The following is a 20,327-nucleotide window of genomic DNA, read 5'->3' as shown; positions in this document are numbered from 1 at the left end:
TAAGGGCAGAAGGAGTTCTGCTAGCAATACTTCAAAAGAAACCTGGCAAATGTTCAGCAGTTTAAGCTACGTAGAACTTCTAGAAATTCAAGCTACTTCCAGTTGCTGAAACTTTAAATGTTATTCTCAAATATTTCTGGAAGTTTCTATTTTGTTATGGCTTTGGACTGTGTTTGTGCTGTTTGGAAATGTTCTTATATATCCCTTTTTAACGCAAAACAGTAACTTCAGGGCAAGCAGGTAATGATGTGTAGACATTTAAAATTGGTGTCCTGTTAGAGAGAGCAACGAGGAGGAAATGTTCTTGGAACACTTGTTGTGTCAAGATGCTGAGTGATGTAGTAATAGAGAAATGTTCTTGGCGCTGGAAGATTTTTATAGGGACAGTACTTGGGCAGTGTACAGTGCATAGCCCTTTGGAAAAGTATAAGACACTGCCCAAGAGATTACCTTCAATGTTTGTGCCAGCTGCACAGATACTTGGAAGTCTTAACTGTCCAGAATGTGACTCGTCACTCATACTGTGTTTGGGTTGCAGGCAAGTTTAAAAATATGTTTATCACAGAGTAAGTGGAAAAAGTCAGCCTGTCCAATACAGAATATTCATATAGTATGGGTGAAGGTAACACTTGGTTTAATTAGGGTACCAGTACCATCCTTTCACAAACATCCAAAAATTTCCACATTGGACTGTGCATTTGATTTTCCCTTTTAGAAAACAAATTGATTTTTTAAGTCCACTTTTCAGGTTGTTCACAATGCTGTGGGTCAAAACATTAAAAAATAAGTAGTATAGAGTTAACAAATGTGCTAAACTGACAAATATTGATTATTACAACCTGTGTCAAATCTATAGAAATAACATAACAGCTGCGTGCATGTCATAGCAAACAGGAGCGTAGTCACATAGCTTTCAGTAAAGAGTCTAAATTACCTGGAAGGTAGCAATGTCAGGCTGTTTCTTGGTTCTTACTCTAGTGCTCTACCATTTTACCAGGTATGTAGCTGTATCTTGCATTCTTCAACTTAGTTACCTTTGCTGACCTAAACAATTACTTGCTTGAAAAATTCAAATAACTCCCCCATTATTAAAAGATAGCTTTTCTTTCTTTGTTGACCAGTTTCTCTGATTAAATCAATATTTTCTCTATATTAGTAAATTACTTCTCTGGGCACAGTATTATCTTGAAGATGAGTGTTGTTGACTAGAGAAAAAAAAAATGGTTTTAGCACCTTGTAATTTTTCTAACCTGTCACATGTAAACATGTGGAGTATGGCAATTTGTGAAATGACCTGCTGTATCCTACATGCTGGGGTAGACTGCATTTGTGTTTCAGTTTAAAAATTGCTGTCTGTCTCTTACTGTAATAACCAAAAGTCTGGTATATGTTACATTTTTAGAACAATGAAAGAGTAAGCAGGATGTCATTTGTGAGGTAGCCAGCAGGAAATGTGGGGTGTCTGCAATATCAGGGTTTTCATTAAGTGTGCTTCTTTTGTGACCCAATGAAGAGCCATGTCCTGTGCTGGAAAACAAAAATAACTGAAAATTATAGGCCCTGTGAATTAGGTCTGTAGGGAAAAATCCCTTTTGGACTCCAAATTCTATGATCAGTTTGATTCAGATAACATACAGATGAAGATCCTGTGGCTGGGGGGGTTTTATTATTAAAAAAAAAAAATAAAAATCCTAAGTCCAATATGTTACAACAGAAAATAGGAAGGAAGAGAAGGAATTATTCTTCTCCCTGGATGTGCCAGGGTACTGACATCCTCCTTTACTCATAGTCTGGCCCCCTGGAGACATTTCAAAACTACTTGGGATTCTTACCACAGAATATAAAAGAAAGAAAGCAGAAAATGCTGTATCACCGATGTGAAGCACATAATTCCTAGAGTTGTTGGGTAAAATCCAATCTTGGACATATAATTTTTATGCTGTGTTTTTCTATTGCCTGAAAAGTATCCATGTGTGCATATATAAACACACTAATGCATAAAATCTTCAGTCGCTCTATATAGCATTTGCCAAAGACTGCTTTAGCAGATTATTATTTTTTAGCTAAATGAAGCTGAAACTTCTAGAGGATCCAGTATGTTTTGAATTGGGTAGCAGAAGGCTTGAAACAGTTGAAGACATTTTGATATGGATTAACATATACATTTTGAGAAGTCTTGAAACAAGTGTGGTGTCTTAAGCCATCATTTTAGCTGTTTTTAAACCTTTCTGATCTGTAAACTATTATTAAGTTGTTGTTAATAAACATAAATACACTTGTAAATAAACATAATACACTTGGTAAAGCTGTCTTTGAGTTTGTCCAAACTGTCTTTGTAGCACTTGTGCTGAGGAAACTGATCTTCTGTATTTAATTTTTAAGGGAAATACATGCAGATGATGAATATTCTGAAACCTATTGCATTTGATGTGATCCACTTCATGTCCCAGCTGTTTGATTACTATCTGTATGCAGTCTATACATTTTTTGGCCGAAATGACATGGTAGGTAGAAGCACTTTTCTTTTTCAAGTATCACTGTACACAGAGAATGAAAATACAGCTCTTTGCTTAAAATACTACCTAATATATAATTCCCAGAATTACATATTAATTAGCGGCAAAAAAATGGATTTGAATATAGGAGTAAGAAAATGCTAATTAGATCAGCAATATGGGGAAGAAGTACTGGGAGCATTATTGTCAGTGAGACATTAATCATATTATGTTTTGAATAGACAGATTCCTTATTCTTTTTTCCAGCACTATTGAAAAGGAGGAAAGACAAAGTGAAATACCTGGAAGTAGTGGTAGGAAGTGGGTAACAAAGGAGCCTGCAGAAGGAGGGTTTGAGCCTCAGGGTTTGATTGACTTTTTCTGTGTATGTTTTTCTCTGCTTTACATAAGAATAGCAAATATAGGAAAAGGGAGCCATGAAAGTTAAGTAATAACTCAAATTTAAAAAGTCTGAAAGACACATTTTCATATCTAATATTCCTCTGTCAAACTACTTGCATTAATGAAAGCAACATTTTTTTGAGTGATCTTGTAGCTGAAAAAAATGCTAGTTGGCAGTGTCTTTATGTAACATAGATCAACTTTCAATAGAATTGTCCTAACAGCTACATATAAAAACTACTTTCTCCTATCTTGGCCCCTAAATTACTCCACAGGTAACAATGTTGAGGGGTTCCAAATCCATCATCATGCATTGGCAAATTGTAATGAATTTTCAGACTCAACATATGGTTCTAAAAGGTTTTGAACTGTTTGGCAGGACAAATGTGTTTGCAATTTGTGTTTACAGGATGGGTGGAGGGGTTTTCTTTTTGTTGGGTTTTTTTTGTTTTGTTTGTTTGTTTGTAGTTTGGTTTGGGGGTTTTTGGTTTGTTTTGTTAAGATAATTGATTTCCATTGACTTAGTTGCTCTGGTATTCACACTGTGCTGCATTTATTGTTATTTTTTTGCACCTCCTGTTTTGTGTTTCTAAAGCCCATACCAACTTCCTCACTCTGTGCTTCTAACAGAGAGCAGCTCAGTGCTAGGCAGGTAAATGTTATAGCAGATGGGTGGTAAAATTATGATGTTTTTGTAGTGTGCCTAGTATTTGTTTTGACAAATTGTTTTCCATGGGAAACAATGCTTGCAAGGGTTTATGATTGTAATAAACCCTCTTGTAATGCTGCTTAAATGTCCTCACTCCCACAGTGTTTCTAAACCTTTAGAAAGTAGAGATGGGTGATGGTATGTGATTTAGACCACTCCGAGAGTTCCTGTTTTATTTTTATTTAGAAAATTATGTCAAATGGGATTCTTAGAGTATGCTGGTATAACTTCCTTAAATGTTTAAACATATTTGTGAATATTGTGGTTATTTTGTATATGTGAGTTAGTACACACGTAAGGAGAGCAGTTGGTTATACAAAATTCATTGCCAGCTCAGTGAAAACCAGGGATTTAAAATATACATGTTGAGTTTTGTGTCTGTTCATGATGCTGTCATTGCTCTTTCCAGACCTTGTTTTAATCATTATCCTATGTAATTGGTATTTAGCTTTCTTCACTGCCAAAAAATAAACAATATTGTAGCCAGAATTGCTTTCAAAACTTTCTTTATTTGTGGGATGCAAATTAAGCTTGCCTTATCTCAAATTATGGAAGAAGAAAAAATTAAGAGGATTGCCTGTATGTAACATCTACTCACTAAAATTTAAGACATTAATGAGCATGCCACAAAATTCTTTTCCTTAGCAGAAACAAATTGAGGTGAGCTTTCCTCTTTTTTTTGACTGGACATTGCATTAATTTGGAAACTTTTTTTAAAAATAACTATAGGAGGTTATTAGAAGAGGTAATTACTGTAAGAGGTTAATGATAAGAGGTAAAATTGGTGATGAATAGAATTATTCTACAAATTGTTTAATGCTCTGCTTACTAGGATTCCCAGGTCATCAATTTATGGAATTTAAAAATCTATAGATCTGCAAATGGAAATAGCAAAAATTTGCATGAAGTGAGTCAGATGTAGTGATGAGTGAAATGTTCATCATGAGGCTGTGAGGTTCTGTTCTTGTGGACATGTCTCCTAGATCAGGTTTTAGATTTCATTAGAGTGTACTTCCCGTGAGAATTCAACTCAGATGTAAATTGTCATTTAATATATAGAAGAATTGGAGCAGATGGACATTTTAAATCAAAAACTTTAGATGCACTAAATGGGGACCTAAATGATACCTGTTTGAATTCAGACGGAGAGAGGAGGAGGTCACATAAATGCAAATACTTCCTTCCCTGATTCAGCCCACTGAAAGGAAGTCTAATAGTGCAGTGTACAACAGTGCCCTAAATATTGTTCAGCAAATTGCCTTTTGGTGTGAGTCACATACCAGAACTGTATTCAAATCCTTCCAGGTTGTTGACTTAAATGTGTGTTTCTTACATGTCCCGTTTCCACTTTCTTTGTTGTGTTAGTTTGTTGGGGGTTTTTTATTAACAGTAGAAGATAAGATGTTACAATAATTATGCATGTCAAATCAGACCTTCAGCTGGTATAATCTGTTGCACTGAGGAGGGTATTAGTGTGGCTATATGTATATGTATATATAAAATAAATACATCTATAGCATAGGTATATATATAAGTATATATCCAGTCTGAGCATCTACCCCATACACTTGTGAGCCATGAACATGAAGATGGCACATTTCTGAGGTTGATCTTTGTAGGCATTAATTAATAATGTCTGTTTATAAAGATCAGTGGTTATAATTTTTGCATATGCAAAAGATGTATCTATTTTTGATAATTACAAGAGATTTTATAGGTGGAAAGAGTAGTGAAAACCATTTGACTTGGGTGTGGTGTGAATGCAAGGCTCGAGGTGATGGTGTGGGGCACCATTCTGGGCTCATCACCCAAATGAGAAAATCTAGAGTCCTGCAGTCAAATGCAGAATTGTAACAGTAAAAAAAGATATGGGATGTTTTATTGGTATGAATGATACACTGTCATCTTTATGAAAAATACTTAGGTCATTCTTCACACCAGTGCAGTGTTGAGTGCTGTGAACTTTGTTGATTTTCTTTTCATTTTGTGTGGTTGTGATTCTGTGCTAAAATTTTAATATAAGCAAGTTGTAGATAGTCTTTGCAAGTTCAGGTTTTGCTGTGTGACTTTAAACCAATGAGATTTCCTTTTCCAATTTAAGTAGAATGTATTTCTTCCAGTTTGAATCAACAGGACTGGGCCTCAGTAGCAGCAGATTACGCACCACACTGAACAGAATCCAGGAGAGTCTGATTGATCTGGTAAGTACCTGGATTTTGCTAATGCTCAGTGGGATAGGGGCCTGTGTATGAAATTCAGGAATTACATTTCATCAGGGCTTTTTGGTTTTTTTGTTTTTTTTTTTTTTTTCTCTTTTCTCGTTCAGTGTCTAATAACAAAGGCTTCATTTCATGATGTAGAGGTCATTATTGTGTGAAATCACTTGTTTCTAATGTACAACAAAATGAATTAAATAGATTTTGCTAGATATTATAGTGAAATTCTATATTTATATCTTCTATTATGCTCCATGTAATAAAGAGAGACATTCAGTATTATTCTTACTAAGAAACATTTTATAAAAAGAATTGGATGACTCATTTTTCTTTAGTAAAAGAATAGCAAAACAGTAAGCTATCCTGAAGATTATTCACCTTTCAGGATAATAGAGGTTGTATACTAAGACCTCTCTTAATTTTGGGGAACTTTCCCTGATGTATATTTTGGATTTTATCCCACTGGTCATTTCTTGATTTATTTTCAAAGTGTGAAAAGCAAATATGGTGCTTATGTCACAGTGGCACTAGATTACTGTTCTGCACAGGAGGATGGTAAAGGACAGTGTAGGTAGTTCTTGTTATAAAGAAATATTGCTAGAAACTACATCAGAAATGGAAGTTCTCATATTCCACCTAAATATGAAACCCTTGAAACATTGTGAAGAAATTTCCTCAAGCTGTCATAAATGGCTTGTGTAGAAGTCAATACCATAGATGCTACAGGAAGGTTTTATTTTCTGAGGCTTCTATCTTAGAAAGAAGAAAAAGATGTTCTACTCCGACTTGTACAAGGATTTGACAGTCCACAGAAATGTACTTTATGCTTTTTTTATTCCTTGAATCATTATGTCAAATCCTAAACTGTTCTCTCAGAGAAGCATCTTAAAGGGCTTGGGGGCCATTTCTTATGCCGTCAGTAGAGGGAGCATAAGATAGCCAATAACCCTAGGCCTCTGTAAAAGAGAAAAAAGGCTTCTTGATATTCTTCTCAAGGGCAGTGTATGCAGAAAGAAAAATTAATTCTAGGAAGTGCTTGCAAATGAATCAGTTAAAGATTATTGGAAAATGGCAAGTTATGGAATTAATTTTTGAAATTACTCTATAGTGATGGTTCCTGACAGTGCTTTACAGACTTCATTTTTTTTAGCAATTGAAATAATTTAGAAGTTCTGGGAGTGAAATGGAAAGGTAACAGTAGTTTGTTTTCTTCTTCGGTCATTAATAGTACTGTAACAGATAATGTATTGCCATTTGAAATTAATAGCTATGTTCACTGTAAGGTTTGAAAGAAGAAAGAAATCTTAGCTAACTGCTATTAACTTAAAAACATTCCATGAGGCTTATTAATATCTTACGAACTTATCCCAGTCTTGTACTATAAATGGTAATTTTTTACTTTTTGATTTTTGAGGAAGTAAAAGTATTCTGGATATTTTTGTTTATTGTTCACTTTTTTTTTAAGAGTTTGTGAAAATCAAGGTTCATTTTCATTGTGTCATAAAAAGGGTATTTCTCAAGACTGTTTGGACAGTTCTGAACTGCTCAAGGGATTCTCCTATCTTATTTTAAATTTTTGTAAATTGCTTTCTGAAAGTATTCCTGTTTGTGTTGTGGCATTCAGTCCCATGGCCTGTTGGGAATTAAAGGTTGTTGCCTTGTCTCCTATCCATGGTAACTTTATTGAGGGCTTCATTTCTGTCACCTTTCAGTTCCTGATGGCAGCATCAATATTTTATTTCCATAAAGATAGTCTGAATCTGACAGTTCTGTGACCAAAACTCGGCCAGACTTGCATGTAGATCAGAATAATTTCACAAATACATTAGTGTCTGTGAAGGTTGAGCTACATGATCTAGATCAAGACTCTTCAGTAATTTAGTCTGGATCATTTCTAGCTTTCCACTTGGACTTTCTCCATTCCTTTTTTCGAGATGTCAGTTGATGAAGACAACTTTATTCAAATTTATTGTCAGGAGTTAGAGGAATAATTGGGGGATTGTGTGGCCCCCCCCTCCAGCTTCGTGTAGAATTCTGGTGGTTCCTGTTTGGGATTGAATTAATGCTATCTAGTTTATACCAAATACCTTTTTTTTAGAATACTGCTTTTATTGTTATTCAGTGAATTTTAAGTTTCCTTTGTGAAGGAAAAGGCGATTTGGAATGGAAGTTTCACTTCCGGCAGCCTGTTCATTATGAAGAGTATGGAGGTTGACTGGAGACATTCCCTGTAACTCCTTATGGAGCTGCTCTATTTTCCCATTGTTACAATATAAGAAGTTTCTGTCCTTTAGTATATACTGTGCTTACAGTATACTAACCGTACTTGGAAAAGAAGTACTATCCTGGTTTTTATTTGGACCACTGAGAGACTAAGTCAAATTTCTGACTTGAGGCCAGTGTGCAAAAGGCTGCAGCGATTTGAAGCACTGCATCTACTCTTCCCTCCATCCCTTCTCATGCATCACGTGCCTCATGCTTTTGCTGGAGCTCCTTGTCTCCTCTGAGCAGTATTCAGCTGTAGCTGAATCACTTCTTCATTGTTTTTTGCCATCTAATACTTCATAGCAAAACCAACTGTACTTTATAAACTGCAGCAAGTCCTCCTGCAGTTTAGATTAATGTTTTAGATGGCGAACAGGAAACAGCTGAGATGCGAACATGTGTTTAGTCCTGTTAACTTCTTTGCAAGGCAATAATGTGGCACCTCAGCTGTGATACATATTATTCAATGTCAATATGTCTCTCCTGCACTGAAAAATGATAAACTACATTACAGTAAAGGAAAACCCCCAAACAATAAACAATCACTGAGCTGCTTCAGTTGGTGGTAGATGTGCTCCTGCTGGTGGTAATTGGGATACAAAAGCACTTTTAATTTGAACTTTTCTTGAAATTTGGATGTTCTGTATGATGTAATCAAAATGACAGTGATGAAGGACTTTATTATGACAATGATAAAGGGACTTATTTACAATTTAGATTCTTAAAACACTAGTGCTTTAGATATGCTTCCAATCTCAAACTGTTACAAATTTAATAATAATGAAATCCAATTTTGGCTCTTCTTAAAACTCTGTACTGCTAATACAGATACTGGTTTAAGTATGATCTGAAATTTCTTTTGGTAAATGAGTAGACTTAGTTAAAAATAAATCAAAGGGGGCCAACCATTTAACAAACCTTTATTTGCTTTCTTATAATAAGTTACGTGGAGGTGTGCTGACAGCTTACAGTGACTGAGTAAGCTGTTTTCTGTGTGTAACCTCCTTGTTTTTGCCTTAAAGAAATACCTTAGGCTAAACCAAAAGAATGAAAAATAAAAGCACTGTGAGTATTTTACAGTAGTTTAGGGTCCAATTTAATTTCTGAGAGTTAAGAGAACAGTATGATTTCCAAAGATTTATTTGGATACACTGTACTGAACTTCGTATGTCTATCTGTACTTCATAGTCACGTCTTTGAACATCTAGCACAAAGTAGCTTTCATACAGATTTCTGTTATGCAGCAGGTTCAGAGTTAATAATTAAATAATTACTTCTGGATCCTCCAGAAGTAGCACTCTACAAACACTACTCATTCATATACGCAGATTTTATTAAAAAGAAAACAGAGAAAAAGACTGTGAAGGGGATGAAGAAGTGCTGTTCTTTTAGCCTTACTCAGATATGGTTTAGATTAGGCTAATTACATCAAAACAAGCCCCTTTTTTGAGCTGCTTGTATCTCCTCACTAGTAGTTTCCAAGTCAGTGTGTAGAGGTACCTACACACATTATGTCCTTGTGTTTGCAATTTCTAACAGGAATGTGTTTTAACACAGCAATGATGTCCATATTTGTTCACTGAGAGCTTTAAGCCCCTAAGTACAAGGCATCAATCAGTTTGTTCTGTGCTTTGGTAGGAATAATTGGTGCATTGGAAGGAAAATACTTCTGATTCCTTGCTTCTTCTGTTTTTAAGCAGCTTCCTTATCTTCACAAAATGTTATGTAATTGTGATATTGCTGTTGCCTAGATCTTGTTTGTGAATGTCCTGTGTATGTAAATAACTGCTTTGAATGATTACTGCAAAAAGAGATTTGGGGGCCAAATAACCATGGAATACTCATAAATAATTCATTGCAAGCAGGTTTGCTCAAGCAAAATTGAAATTTAGAATGAAGTTTCTTAAAGTTACTGTGTCTTACAGCAGTAGAAAATAAATCACTGTAGTAAAGTATGTAAGCATTGCAATGCAATGTATAGAAGAGCAGATGGAAGGAATTACAGATATAAATGAGTATGGGTCAATGTATTTTAGGACCTGTCTTTACTTTGGCTTTTGGACTCCTTCTCCAAAAAGTGTAGGTCTTTTTGGAGACTCAGGTTAGAGATTGATGTTATAGATTTTTCTGATGTACAAATAACATAAAGATTGGTAAGAATATTTTTTTTTCTTCATGTCTGACTTCCCATCCTATTTTGGCTTTGTCTCTTTTGTCCCGTAGAATGGTACAGTTCAGTTCCATTAGTCCCAGTGCTGGAAACCAATAGTTTGGTTTTACTTAAAATGTCATATCACAGGCCTGTGTTACACAGTGTGGACGGGTGCCCTGTTATGTGTGGTTTGGCAAAATACTAGTGGCAGACTCTGGAGAGTCTTGGCTGTGGAATTGTTTACCTGACATGGCTGTGCCTAGCACAGGATGCAGCTCCTAAAGGGCATAACTAAGTTCTTCAGTGAAATGGTAGCTGTGATTCTCTATGAGGTTTTATTTGGCTGAATATATCTTATGCAACATTTCTAATCCATGCTTGGTCTCCTGCTGCTTAAAAGGCAAAAAAAAAACCTGAACAAAAATGAAGAGAACAGTTTGTGTGTTTTCTCTTTCCTCTCTTTAGAAGAGATTTCTAACTGTACATAATGACAGTTTTTAAGGTGGTGTATGAATTGCTTGTCAAGGGAAGAGAACTCTGTATATACAAAGTTCTGACATGACAAGCACTTTGAAATTATGCTAGGACTTCCACAACATTATTCATTTACTATTCTTCATACAGGTTTTTTTTTGGTTTACTTTACTGTATTACCAAGTAGACTGGAATAATTTACTGACGTTTTTGAGCTTATTTAATCGGATACTTTTTCAGGGTTTTGGCACTTCCTTGGTCTGTCTTTAGGCAGTCTCTGGTACATCTCGTTTTTGTCACTTCAGACTCTTCTTGCTGGGCACTGAAAATGGGCTCTTTCCAGAGGAGTGCAGGTGTCCACCGAGTCACAGCTGAGCACCTGGGAACCAGCAGCAGGTCTTCCTGAGAAAATTTCCTTCTACAAGAAAGTGCTGCAGTAAAAATGTGTATGAGCAGACCAGATCAGCTTACGTGGTTTTTTTTGTGAGGTAGTGGTTCAGGTTCTAATGCTGCCTGTGCATGTGCTTTTCTGTGGAGTCTCATTTGACATTTTTTTTTTTTTAGGGCATAGTTAATGACTCATTTTCTCAGTTGTCTGTCGGCACACAGTGGTTCCTCATAGAGGCATTGTTGCACTGATTGAAACAAGATAGTAAATAAACCTTCCAACTTGTAATTTTTTGTGCAAAAAGTCTGCCATTTAATTTTGAACATTTAAAAAAAAATAATAAAAAATGCAAAGATCCCAGAAGTTTCAGTGCAAACTTTATTGAACTCTTTTACTGAAGTCAGAGCGACTGACCCAGCTGAGGTTTGTGACATGCTTGTTTTGTGACAAAGAGCGTGGAGGATCCACACTCTTGAAATCAGAACCTTGTACCTGCTGTGAGGCAATGCTTAACAATTCAACCCTGAGGACAATGTGAAGTGTGTGCACTAAAAATGTTGGGAGGTGTGGGGATCCCTTTTATGGCTCTTCAGTAATGCTATAAAGATATCCCTTTCATGAAAAAGGTTGTAAATAATAGAAAATACATAGCATGATTTCTCAAGATGGTTTGTAGTTTGGTTTTTAAAGATCTGCTTTCTTAAAGCCTGTAGAGTGGTGATCATTATAGTAGCTTATATTGTTTATGTTTGATTTACTTTCTTGAGGGTTGAGGCAAGATTACCTTGCTTGGTAAGTTTTGTGCCCCTCAGCAAGAAAATACTAATCTTGCAACTTAAAGCCTAGTAGGAATATTGTAAAATGCCATTTTAAAACCTTAACACATTTACAACATATTCAAGAAGTACTTCTACCTTGAAAGCAATGTGCTTTTGCAATTGGCCCTACCTATCATTTTCAGCATTTGGTTTCAAGAACAGTTAGGGATGTGTAAGCTCAAGTGGGAGAAAAAAAACCTCACTGGTTGCTTTGAGTACATTCCTTGTGATAAAAAATTCTTGTATATTAAACATCTACTTGGAGTTAGTTGAACTATTTTCAGACAGCTTTTGAATACAGTAAGAAGTTATGCTTTCCTGGATCAGTTTTCTTGTAATCAATGCTCATGATATTAACAGGAATTACAGTTCTATAAACAGAGATGATAGAACTATCCTGTCTTATATAAACGTGTGGGGTTAGTCTGCTTTTCCTCATCCATCAGCACACATCAAGTTGTTGGTAGAAGTGTTGGTATGTTGCAGCTGCTGTAGACTATTCTACTGCCAGAACCTTTTCAGATAGTACAGTTTTGTCCATGCTTTTTAAACACGCCTTACTCCTTTAAGATTGGGATTTCTTCAGTAACATCTAGAGTTATTGCAAAATCAAACCTAAAATTTTTGCTATTGTGTATGTATATTAAATCAAAACAATTCTAAAACTGAAATCTTGTGCAAAAAGTATTAGGCCAGAAGAAGAGCAGGTTTAAAAGATTATTGGTTATGAGTGTGATCTGCAGAACTTTGTGTGCTGGGGAGAGGTAGTGAAGTTTCGTGGCTTTTATTTAAAGTTAGTGGAAGTGGATGTTTGTAATTAACTGTCGACTATTTCACCATAATTAGCAGATAATCAGTTTTTCAGTCATAAGTTCTTTTGGATAACTGAAATAAAAGTGTTTCTCACAACGAGATCCGCCCTGTAAAAATGTCTCTCTTGCAAATTGAATGTCAAATTTTTAACTTAGATAATTAACTTATGTAGTTATACCTCTGATTTAGGTAATTAGTTTATAGTCTCCTCTTCCAGTTGAGATGGAAAGCTTAACAGAGGCTTGCCATTGGGTTCAGCCAAACTTGAAATGAAAATGTTCTCTTGTTACAGATGACATTTTTAGAGGAAGAGATTGAAGGGGAGGCTTGTTTCTTACACAGATAGATTTTATTTTTCTACCTGTTCATTAAAATTGTTCTTCATGGGAGTAAATAATTAAGTGATGAAGTGAAATAAAGTGAAAATTTAATAGGTAAGACCTGATGTAAGATGTCTGCAGCCTGTAGTGGTTAACCTGTCCTGCTGTGCCCGCTACAGTTCATTTGGTTATTGTTCAGATAAGTCTGGTGCTTCTAATATTTTTTTTAATTTTTTTAAACATTTTGGGTTTTTTCTTCTTTGGCAAGGAAGGAGAAGAGCATCTTGTAGTTTGCATCAGTTCCGAATATACCTTTAAATTATTTTATCAAATCTATTTCATGCAATTTTCTTACAAAGATGTTGTGTGGGCTGTGATATGTCTTTGACATATCCCAGTTCTGCTGGATCGGGAAGATCTGCTACTCTGATGCAGGGAGGAGCTAAGCAAGTTTATTCTGCTTTAGTGTTGCTCTCTGCATGCTTAATGCTGGGTGCTACAGTATGTTCTCAGTGTAACTTGACATTTCTTGAAATTAAAGTTCAGCTGGCTGCTATTTAATTTTCTGGCTTCTACTCCCCTCCTCTCCTCTTCCTCTTGAGGCTGGCAGTTCTACAGGACTCTGCTTGTTTTCTATGGTACACAAAGTGAGTCTCTGGCTACAGACATTTTCTTGCAGATTTTCTTCATTACTGGAAGGGTTAACTTTAACAAGTCCAGTACACTGAAAAACATCAGATTTCTTTAAGTAGTCTGTAGCCTTTTTTCCTGTTCCAGACTGTGTGTTTTGCCCCTTTATTTGCTGCTTTCAGTCATTTGATCATTTCTGCTAATGAAGGCAGGAGGAAAAAACACATGCATCACTGAGGCCCTTTCAGAGTGATCCTGTGCTTCTTCGGGGTATTGGCACACTGGCTGTTTGCTTTTTGCTATCAACATGCTTTTGCAGTGCCTGCTTTTTAGAACAAATTAGGAGAATGAGATGCTCATGCTGTTTGGCCACGATATTTGAACCAGAGTTTGACTCCTTCGTTGAAGGTAGCATATCTCTGACTTAGCTGGTTCTCACGTACCTTTTGTGTTCTTCAGATGCAACACAATTTTGGCATTTAAAAGATGTTACTTACCTTCATGGGAAGCAAAAAGGAGGAAAAAAATTGTTTAAAATGTGTATGAAGTAGCAGGCAACTTCGAAATGAGATAAATAAAAAATGAAGTCTTCATAATATTTAGTTTTTACATAATTTGTAATTAGTCTTTGAAAGAAAGCAAGCTTCTTAAATGTTTACTACTGGTGCTCTTCCCCCAGCTCTGTCACTCTTTGTCTCTCCTAAGGATACAGCATTGCTTGGTGTGCTGTGGGTTTGGCTACATTTGTCCTGTGTAAACGCTTTAAAACTGCTTTTTGTTTGTTTTTGTTTTGTGGGTTTGTTTGTTTTGATCTGGGTTTTTGAGAATGGAATTAAGTGAAAAAAGTAAAAGAGAGGGCAGATAAAGAGGGAATTTTTATAGTTAATCAATATTGTCTTTGCCTTAATGTTTTTAGAGAATTGATTGTTATGGTCAGATGTCATTGTCTATCTGCAGTAAACTTGTGGATGTGCTCAGGGAGTACCTTAGAGCTCTCTGAAAGAGGTTACATGAGCTTTAGCAAATAACCAGGGCTTTTGGCTTGCTTATCTGTTCTGATAAACTCGGCAGAATGCAAACTTCATAGTATTGTGAAGCATCTAGTCAGTTTAATTCCACATTTATCTGGCTGAATGTGAACACAGATCAGACCAAAGAAAATTAATTTTTCAAATAGCATAACCTCGTAGCTAGCCTTTATAATTGTTCCTATGCTCAGTGCAAGTGTATCTGATCACGTTTGCCATAAGCTTCTTTTAGAAGTTTTATCTTCTGCTCATTGATGTATTCCTGTGAGATCTTTTAGTGCTAGAAATGATGTGTTGATGGAATTGCTCAGTCAGCATTCCTTGTTTTCAATGTCAGAGTTTCTGTGGAGACCACTCTTCAAGGTTCCCTGCTTTATTGGCTTTTTATGTCTGTAACCTTATTGCAGTATTTTTAAAATAAGTCTGAAGGTACTTCCTCACCCTTGTTAGTGAGAACTCTGCTTTCCCAGACTCTGCATTGTTCCATCTGCTGTAGCCCATTTTTATGTTTGTGTTTGACGTCTCTGGAGATGCAGAACTGAAAAAGCCTTTCTGATTTAGCAAATCCACCTCCTATTGCCTTGGGCTGTCACACCACAGGAGGAAACTGCCAAATAAAATCTGAGAGAGTTAAAAGTGGAACTTGTGAATATTTTTTCCTCCACACCTCAAACCACTTTTAACAGCTTGGACGCTATTATCTTCTCAGTTGTCTTATATTCTTAATGTCACTTTTGGTTTGGCATTCATCCAAGCAGTAAATGCATTCTGGTGCTGCTTTGTCTATAGCAGCAAAGTTTTGATCTTTCTGCTCATCCTGTATCACTTAAATTCTCACCAGGTCCTTACATATTTTGACATAATCAATTTTCACCTGCCCTACCTTTAATTGCTGCAGTACTACTGCAATGGATCTGTTAGATATGTTGCTATCAGAATAACCACCCTGTTGGTTTTCTAGTTTTTGCCTAATCATATGTGTAATACTTTTTCTCTTGGTGTTTCAAGGTCTGCAGTGAAATACTCCTCTATGTCTCAATCCTGACATAGAGAATGAGTGGCACCACTACTAATTTCCACCAATGTTTCAGGTGCTCACTGCTCTCCTCCTTAAGCAAAAATGTCTAAACAAAACCTGTTTGAATAGCAAGTACTCTATTTCAGGTCACTTCTCACAGCTCTTATCTGCCCTGAAGCCCAGAAGAAATTCATGGCTGCTGTTGTGGTTAGCTTGAGTCTATTTCTCTCCCCCCTTCCTTAGTTACTTCACTGCAATTTCCTCTGGTATTATTTCTGTCTCTAGTTGAAACTAACAAACTAACAATTCACAAACTTGAAAGCTGCTTTTCTTCATTATGTTGTTTTTGGCTTTATCTTTTCCCCTTTTTTAACTGCAATTTCAGAATTACACTAATTTGGTTTTTTGAGTCCAAACATAAATGTTATTTTTAAGCATCATTGTTGTCGTATTGGTTGGTTGTTCCTATGCTGTTTACAGCAGCCATGTTGGGCCACTGATTTTACTTTTGTAAAAGTTATTTTTTCCACTGCTTTGTCACTGTGTTACTGTTATTTGTTTTCATTCCATACATACAGGCCGATATGTTGTAGCATCTACAGGCTGCAGACTCTGGCCAGGGTTTCTATTTCCAGGGTATTGAAAGACTCTTAATAAAATCAGTGCCATATCCTGCCTGTCTTATTACCTGTTCTGGGTGCTGTATTATCTTAACTTTGTAGCGTTTCTCATCTTCTTGTGGCCTGTGTATAAGCATGGTATGAATAATTAATCCTAGCCAGCCAGAACTACCTTTATGTTTTCATGCCCTGAAACCCTCAGAAGCCTGGGAAACAGCCTTTGTACACCTGCTCTGGGAATTTTTTTCCTTCTATGGTTCCTCTTCTGGCTGTATTCTGTACTTAGATTCCTTAAATGTGGGGGTAGAATTTTTCCTCTATTTTTTTCCTTTAATTTTGGAACAAGGCCCTGGTATAACTTATTTCTCACTACCGATTCTATTCCTTTGCTGTGAATATTTCCTTGCTTTCTAGCATCAAGATGTCTGTAGGATAGAAGTTTTCGTGGAATAGTTTAGTTGAGGTGTTAGGGCATGGGTTGGACTTGATGATCTTAAAAGTGTCTTCCAACCTAGTGATTCTGTAATTGAGAACATAAATTGTTTTTTACTTAAGTTAGCCAGCTCATATAAGCAGTAAAGCCCTTGCAGAAGTAACATTTCTTTAATATGTCTCTTTATCTGGTTGCTGTCAGATTGAAGATACTGCCTCCAAGGATGAGAAGTCAGTCTCCCAAAAGGCAATTGGGCTAAAGCCTATTTGGATGTTACAATGTCGTGAGAACATTGTTTGCTGCCTTTTAATTTCCTTTTTTCCTTGGCTACTGATCTACATGATATGATATTTTTTTTCACCCACTTCACTATACTGTTCATATAGAAATAGGCTTGATTTAATTACACCTTAGAATTTGAAACATTCCTTCATCTTACCTGGCGTCTGAAACTGTTCAGCTGGAACCATCCTTGCTGTTTTTTTTGGGTTTAATTTGTTTAATTCTTTGTTTCAGGAAGTGTCTGCTGATCCTTCGGGAACACTCACAGCTGCTGAAGAGAGAAAAGAGAAGGTGCCAAGCCCACATCTCAGTCATCTCGTAGTTTTGACATCTGGCAATTTGCTGTATGGTTTGGCAGAGAGAGTGGTGGCCACAGAATCCCTGTAGGTTGTTTACTGTACACACTGTGTTTGTGATCACTGAAAGCTATTGATTGTTTAAGAAGTTGTGGTTGCAACCCAAAGCCTTCTTGACAGGTCAAAAATTCCTACCTCTGTGTGATTTTAAATATGAGCGATAAAGGTAATTTCTTTATTAAAGGTACTGGAGTCTAATTCTTTGGTCTAGCAATATGCAAACACAAGAAATGTATTTTGTGACAATACATGGTCAAATCTAACAGGAAAGAGGTTTAATTTCCAGGAAGCTAATGGGAATGTTTAATCTCTATGGGTCATTTTCACCTTATATTAAATACTTTACTCAGAACTGCTTAGTTCATATCAGTTTGGCTTGAATTACCATGTTCTTTGCAATGGGTAGAAGTGGACCTATGTCACACCACAGGAGAAGAAGAGATTATAGCAAATTAAGGCAAATGTTATGAAATAATTTTTACTTGAAAAGAATAATAGGAAGAATCAGATAGGAATTATTTCTTTCCTCACACAAGATGACACTTCAAGATTAGGAGGTTTTTTTTTTTTTTTCATTTATGCTTAGTTAGAAATATATTTCCTTATTATGTTGTTAGTAACAAATTCTAACCCTGAGACGGAATATGAGATCAAGTTCTGTTTTATAGATTCACTAGTATAAAAATCAATTGGAAATGTTATTTTGAAATTCTTAGATGGATATATTAATATTGATGTTGACTGTCCTGCAGTGGAAGTTGTGACACTCTTGGTCACTGACTTTTACTAGACCTTGCCTCAGACTTTTGCAGCGTATCCTCAGTAAAATAGAAATATGAATTCTTGATATTCAAACCTAAGTCTCTTTATTCAAGCATTTTCTTGTTTGCAAATGCATTTTAAAATTTTCAGAATTGAGAATGCTATTGAGAATGATATGCTGGCACACAACTGATATGGTTCTTCTTGGGACTAAATTTTCCACGTTTGCATATTGGTATTGCCAGATATGTCAGCTGTAGAGTGAAAATTGTAAAGAGACATGCCAAACGTTGCATTTAGTTCACAGTAAATTTTCTTTGCTTTCAAAGGGTGTTTCTGGCTGAGCAGTTTGAATTTCTTCAGCCTCATCTTGATGCAGTGATGCCAGCTGCCAAGAAGCCTTTTCTTCAACAGTTCTATTCTCAGGTCAGAATTGTGTAATTTACAGCTGATTTTCATACAGAAGATTTGAAACTTGTACATTATGGTGCAAATACTTCTACATCATAGTTATATATTGCTCCTGCTGGCCAGATATTTACTGAAGTGAATTTAATTTATTTTCTATTTCAGACAGTGTCAACTGCCAGTGAACTACGTAAACCAGTTTATTGGATTGTTGCTGCTAAAGCCATTGATTATGAACAAATGCTGATTCTCATGGCTAATGTGAAATGGGATGTGAAGGAAATCATGTCACAGCACAATGTATATGTAGATGCTCTTTTAAAGGTGAGTGGTTTATGGGAAATGGTGTTCTAGAGTTTATATAAACGCTAAATTGCTGCAATACTTCACTAAAACTGTTAAATTGGCATGGCTAAAACAGTATATCATCCTGACAAATAGGAAGTTACTATGAGATCTATCCAGAAGTGTCATTATTCATGGTTCTAAGGCATTGTTTTCAGTGATGATTTTTTGACTACATGGTGTATGAAAGTGACCAAAACAGTTTAATGAGTCTCACGTCTAAGTCATGAATGGTAGAGAAATGTGTAGTAAACAGAGTAACACTGAGGGAAATTGAGAGGCCAGAGACAGCATTTTTAAAAAAACCCCAAAACACACTATTTGCTGTTCTGAATAATTTTGCTGATTTTCTTTGAGATGTATCATAGGAGCTGTAGGTCAAATCAGTACCAATAATCATGCAGAATCTAATTGAAGTTGCTATATTTAGAAGTTAACATTTGAAAAGGAAGCTAAAGGGTAGTTATTCAACCAACTTGTCAATTGCATTCAGTAGCTGTCATTATACTATTGCCATGTCTTAAGGCATACAGAACTAGTTCTTGGGAGAAGCCCTTTCTAATCCTTTCATTTATGCCTAAATAATGTTTCTAAGAGTCTACAGAGGGAAGTTCTGGCAGTGGTAGTATTATGCTAATTAATTTTACTATACTAATTACTAAATCTTTCCAGAGAAACTGAAAATTTTATTTTAAAGATGGGTGAAGTGTGAATCACAGAAAAAGCTACACTTCCGTGTGGAATAACAGTTTGGATAACACCTTCATACTTTGTAGCTCTTCTCTGTTTAAAAAAAAAAAATCAAGGCAAAGAAGGAAGAATTCGAGAGTGACATTGCACTGAATTTAATGGAATCTTTGTGATTAACCTTGTTTATGCTGCGGTGACTTTTTGATACCAGTTTGTGCCTAAAATAGTTGATCTCTAGGGCAAAACTTTTTCCTTCTGTAAGTATGCAACTGCTGATAAATTTGCTTCAGGACAATCAGGTCTAATACCATTTAAAACCAGTTTTGATCTCTCTATTCTATAGCTAGTTCTAATTGCAACAAAAGCTTTTAAATAACTGCTAAGCAATGAGTGATTTTCGGTGTACACTGGGTCTCCAGGAACATCAGATGTGAGCAGAGTGTTTAAAGTAATAATCAACTACTTTTGGCCATGTGCACACATACGCAAAGTTCTATATTCAGTCATAGTATGTTGGAAGCCGATAAAGTGGGGAAATAAGTAGATTATGGAGAGTTAGGCATCTTCGTTTTCAGAAGAATGAGTTGTATACCAGTTAAAGCATGACATTGTGGTACCCTGCATCTTGTTGCCAAATTCATCTGTCAGAAAATTTGTGTTAAATGCCAGTTGGTTACTGAGGTCCTCTTCTGAAATTCTTCAC

At 35.9% G+C, this 20,327-nt stretch overlaps 1 protein-coding gene across 1 annotated transcript in view; it reads left to right on the top strand.

The window, feature by feature from the left end:
* Positions 1–20,327, top strand: part of VPS50 (VPS50 subunit of EARP/GARPII complex) — a 77,375-nt gene that overhangs the window by 50,751 nt on the left and 6,297 nt on the right. The window contains exons 21-25 of the mRNA XM_066197510.1: positions 2,383–2,504; positions 5,727–5,807; positions 17,298–17,446; positions 18,511–18,607; positions 18,755–18,913. Of these exons, the coding sequence (XP_066053607.1) occupies positions 2,383–2,504; positions 5,727–5,807; positions 17,298–17,446; positions 18,511–18,607; positions 18,755–18,913 (608 nt within the window). The remainder of the gene's footprint in view (positions 1–2,382; positions 2,505–5,726; positions 5,808–17,297; positions 17,447–18,510; positions 18,608–18,754; positions 18,914–20,327) is intronic.

This window comes from Chamaea fasciata, unplaced genomic scaffold (assembly GCF_029207755.1).
Source record: "Chamaea fasciata isolate MVZ Bird 193981 ecotype frontalis unplaced genomic scaffold, bChaFas1.0.hap1 SCAF_1, whole genome shotgun sequence".
In the NCBI taxonomy this organism is placed as follows: Eukaryota; Metazoa; Chordata; class Aves; order Passeriformes; family Sylviidae; genus Chamaea; species Chamaea fasciata.
The sequence above is the reverse complement of the archived record's forward strand: the minus strand, read 5'-3'. Positions and strand labels throughout refer to the sequence as shown.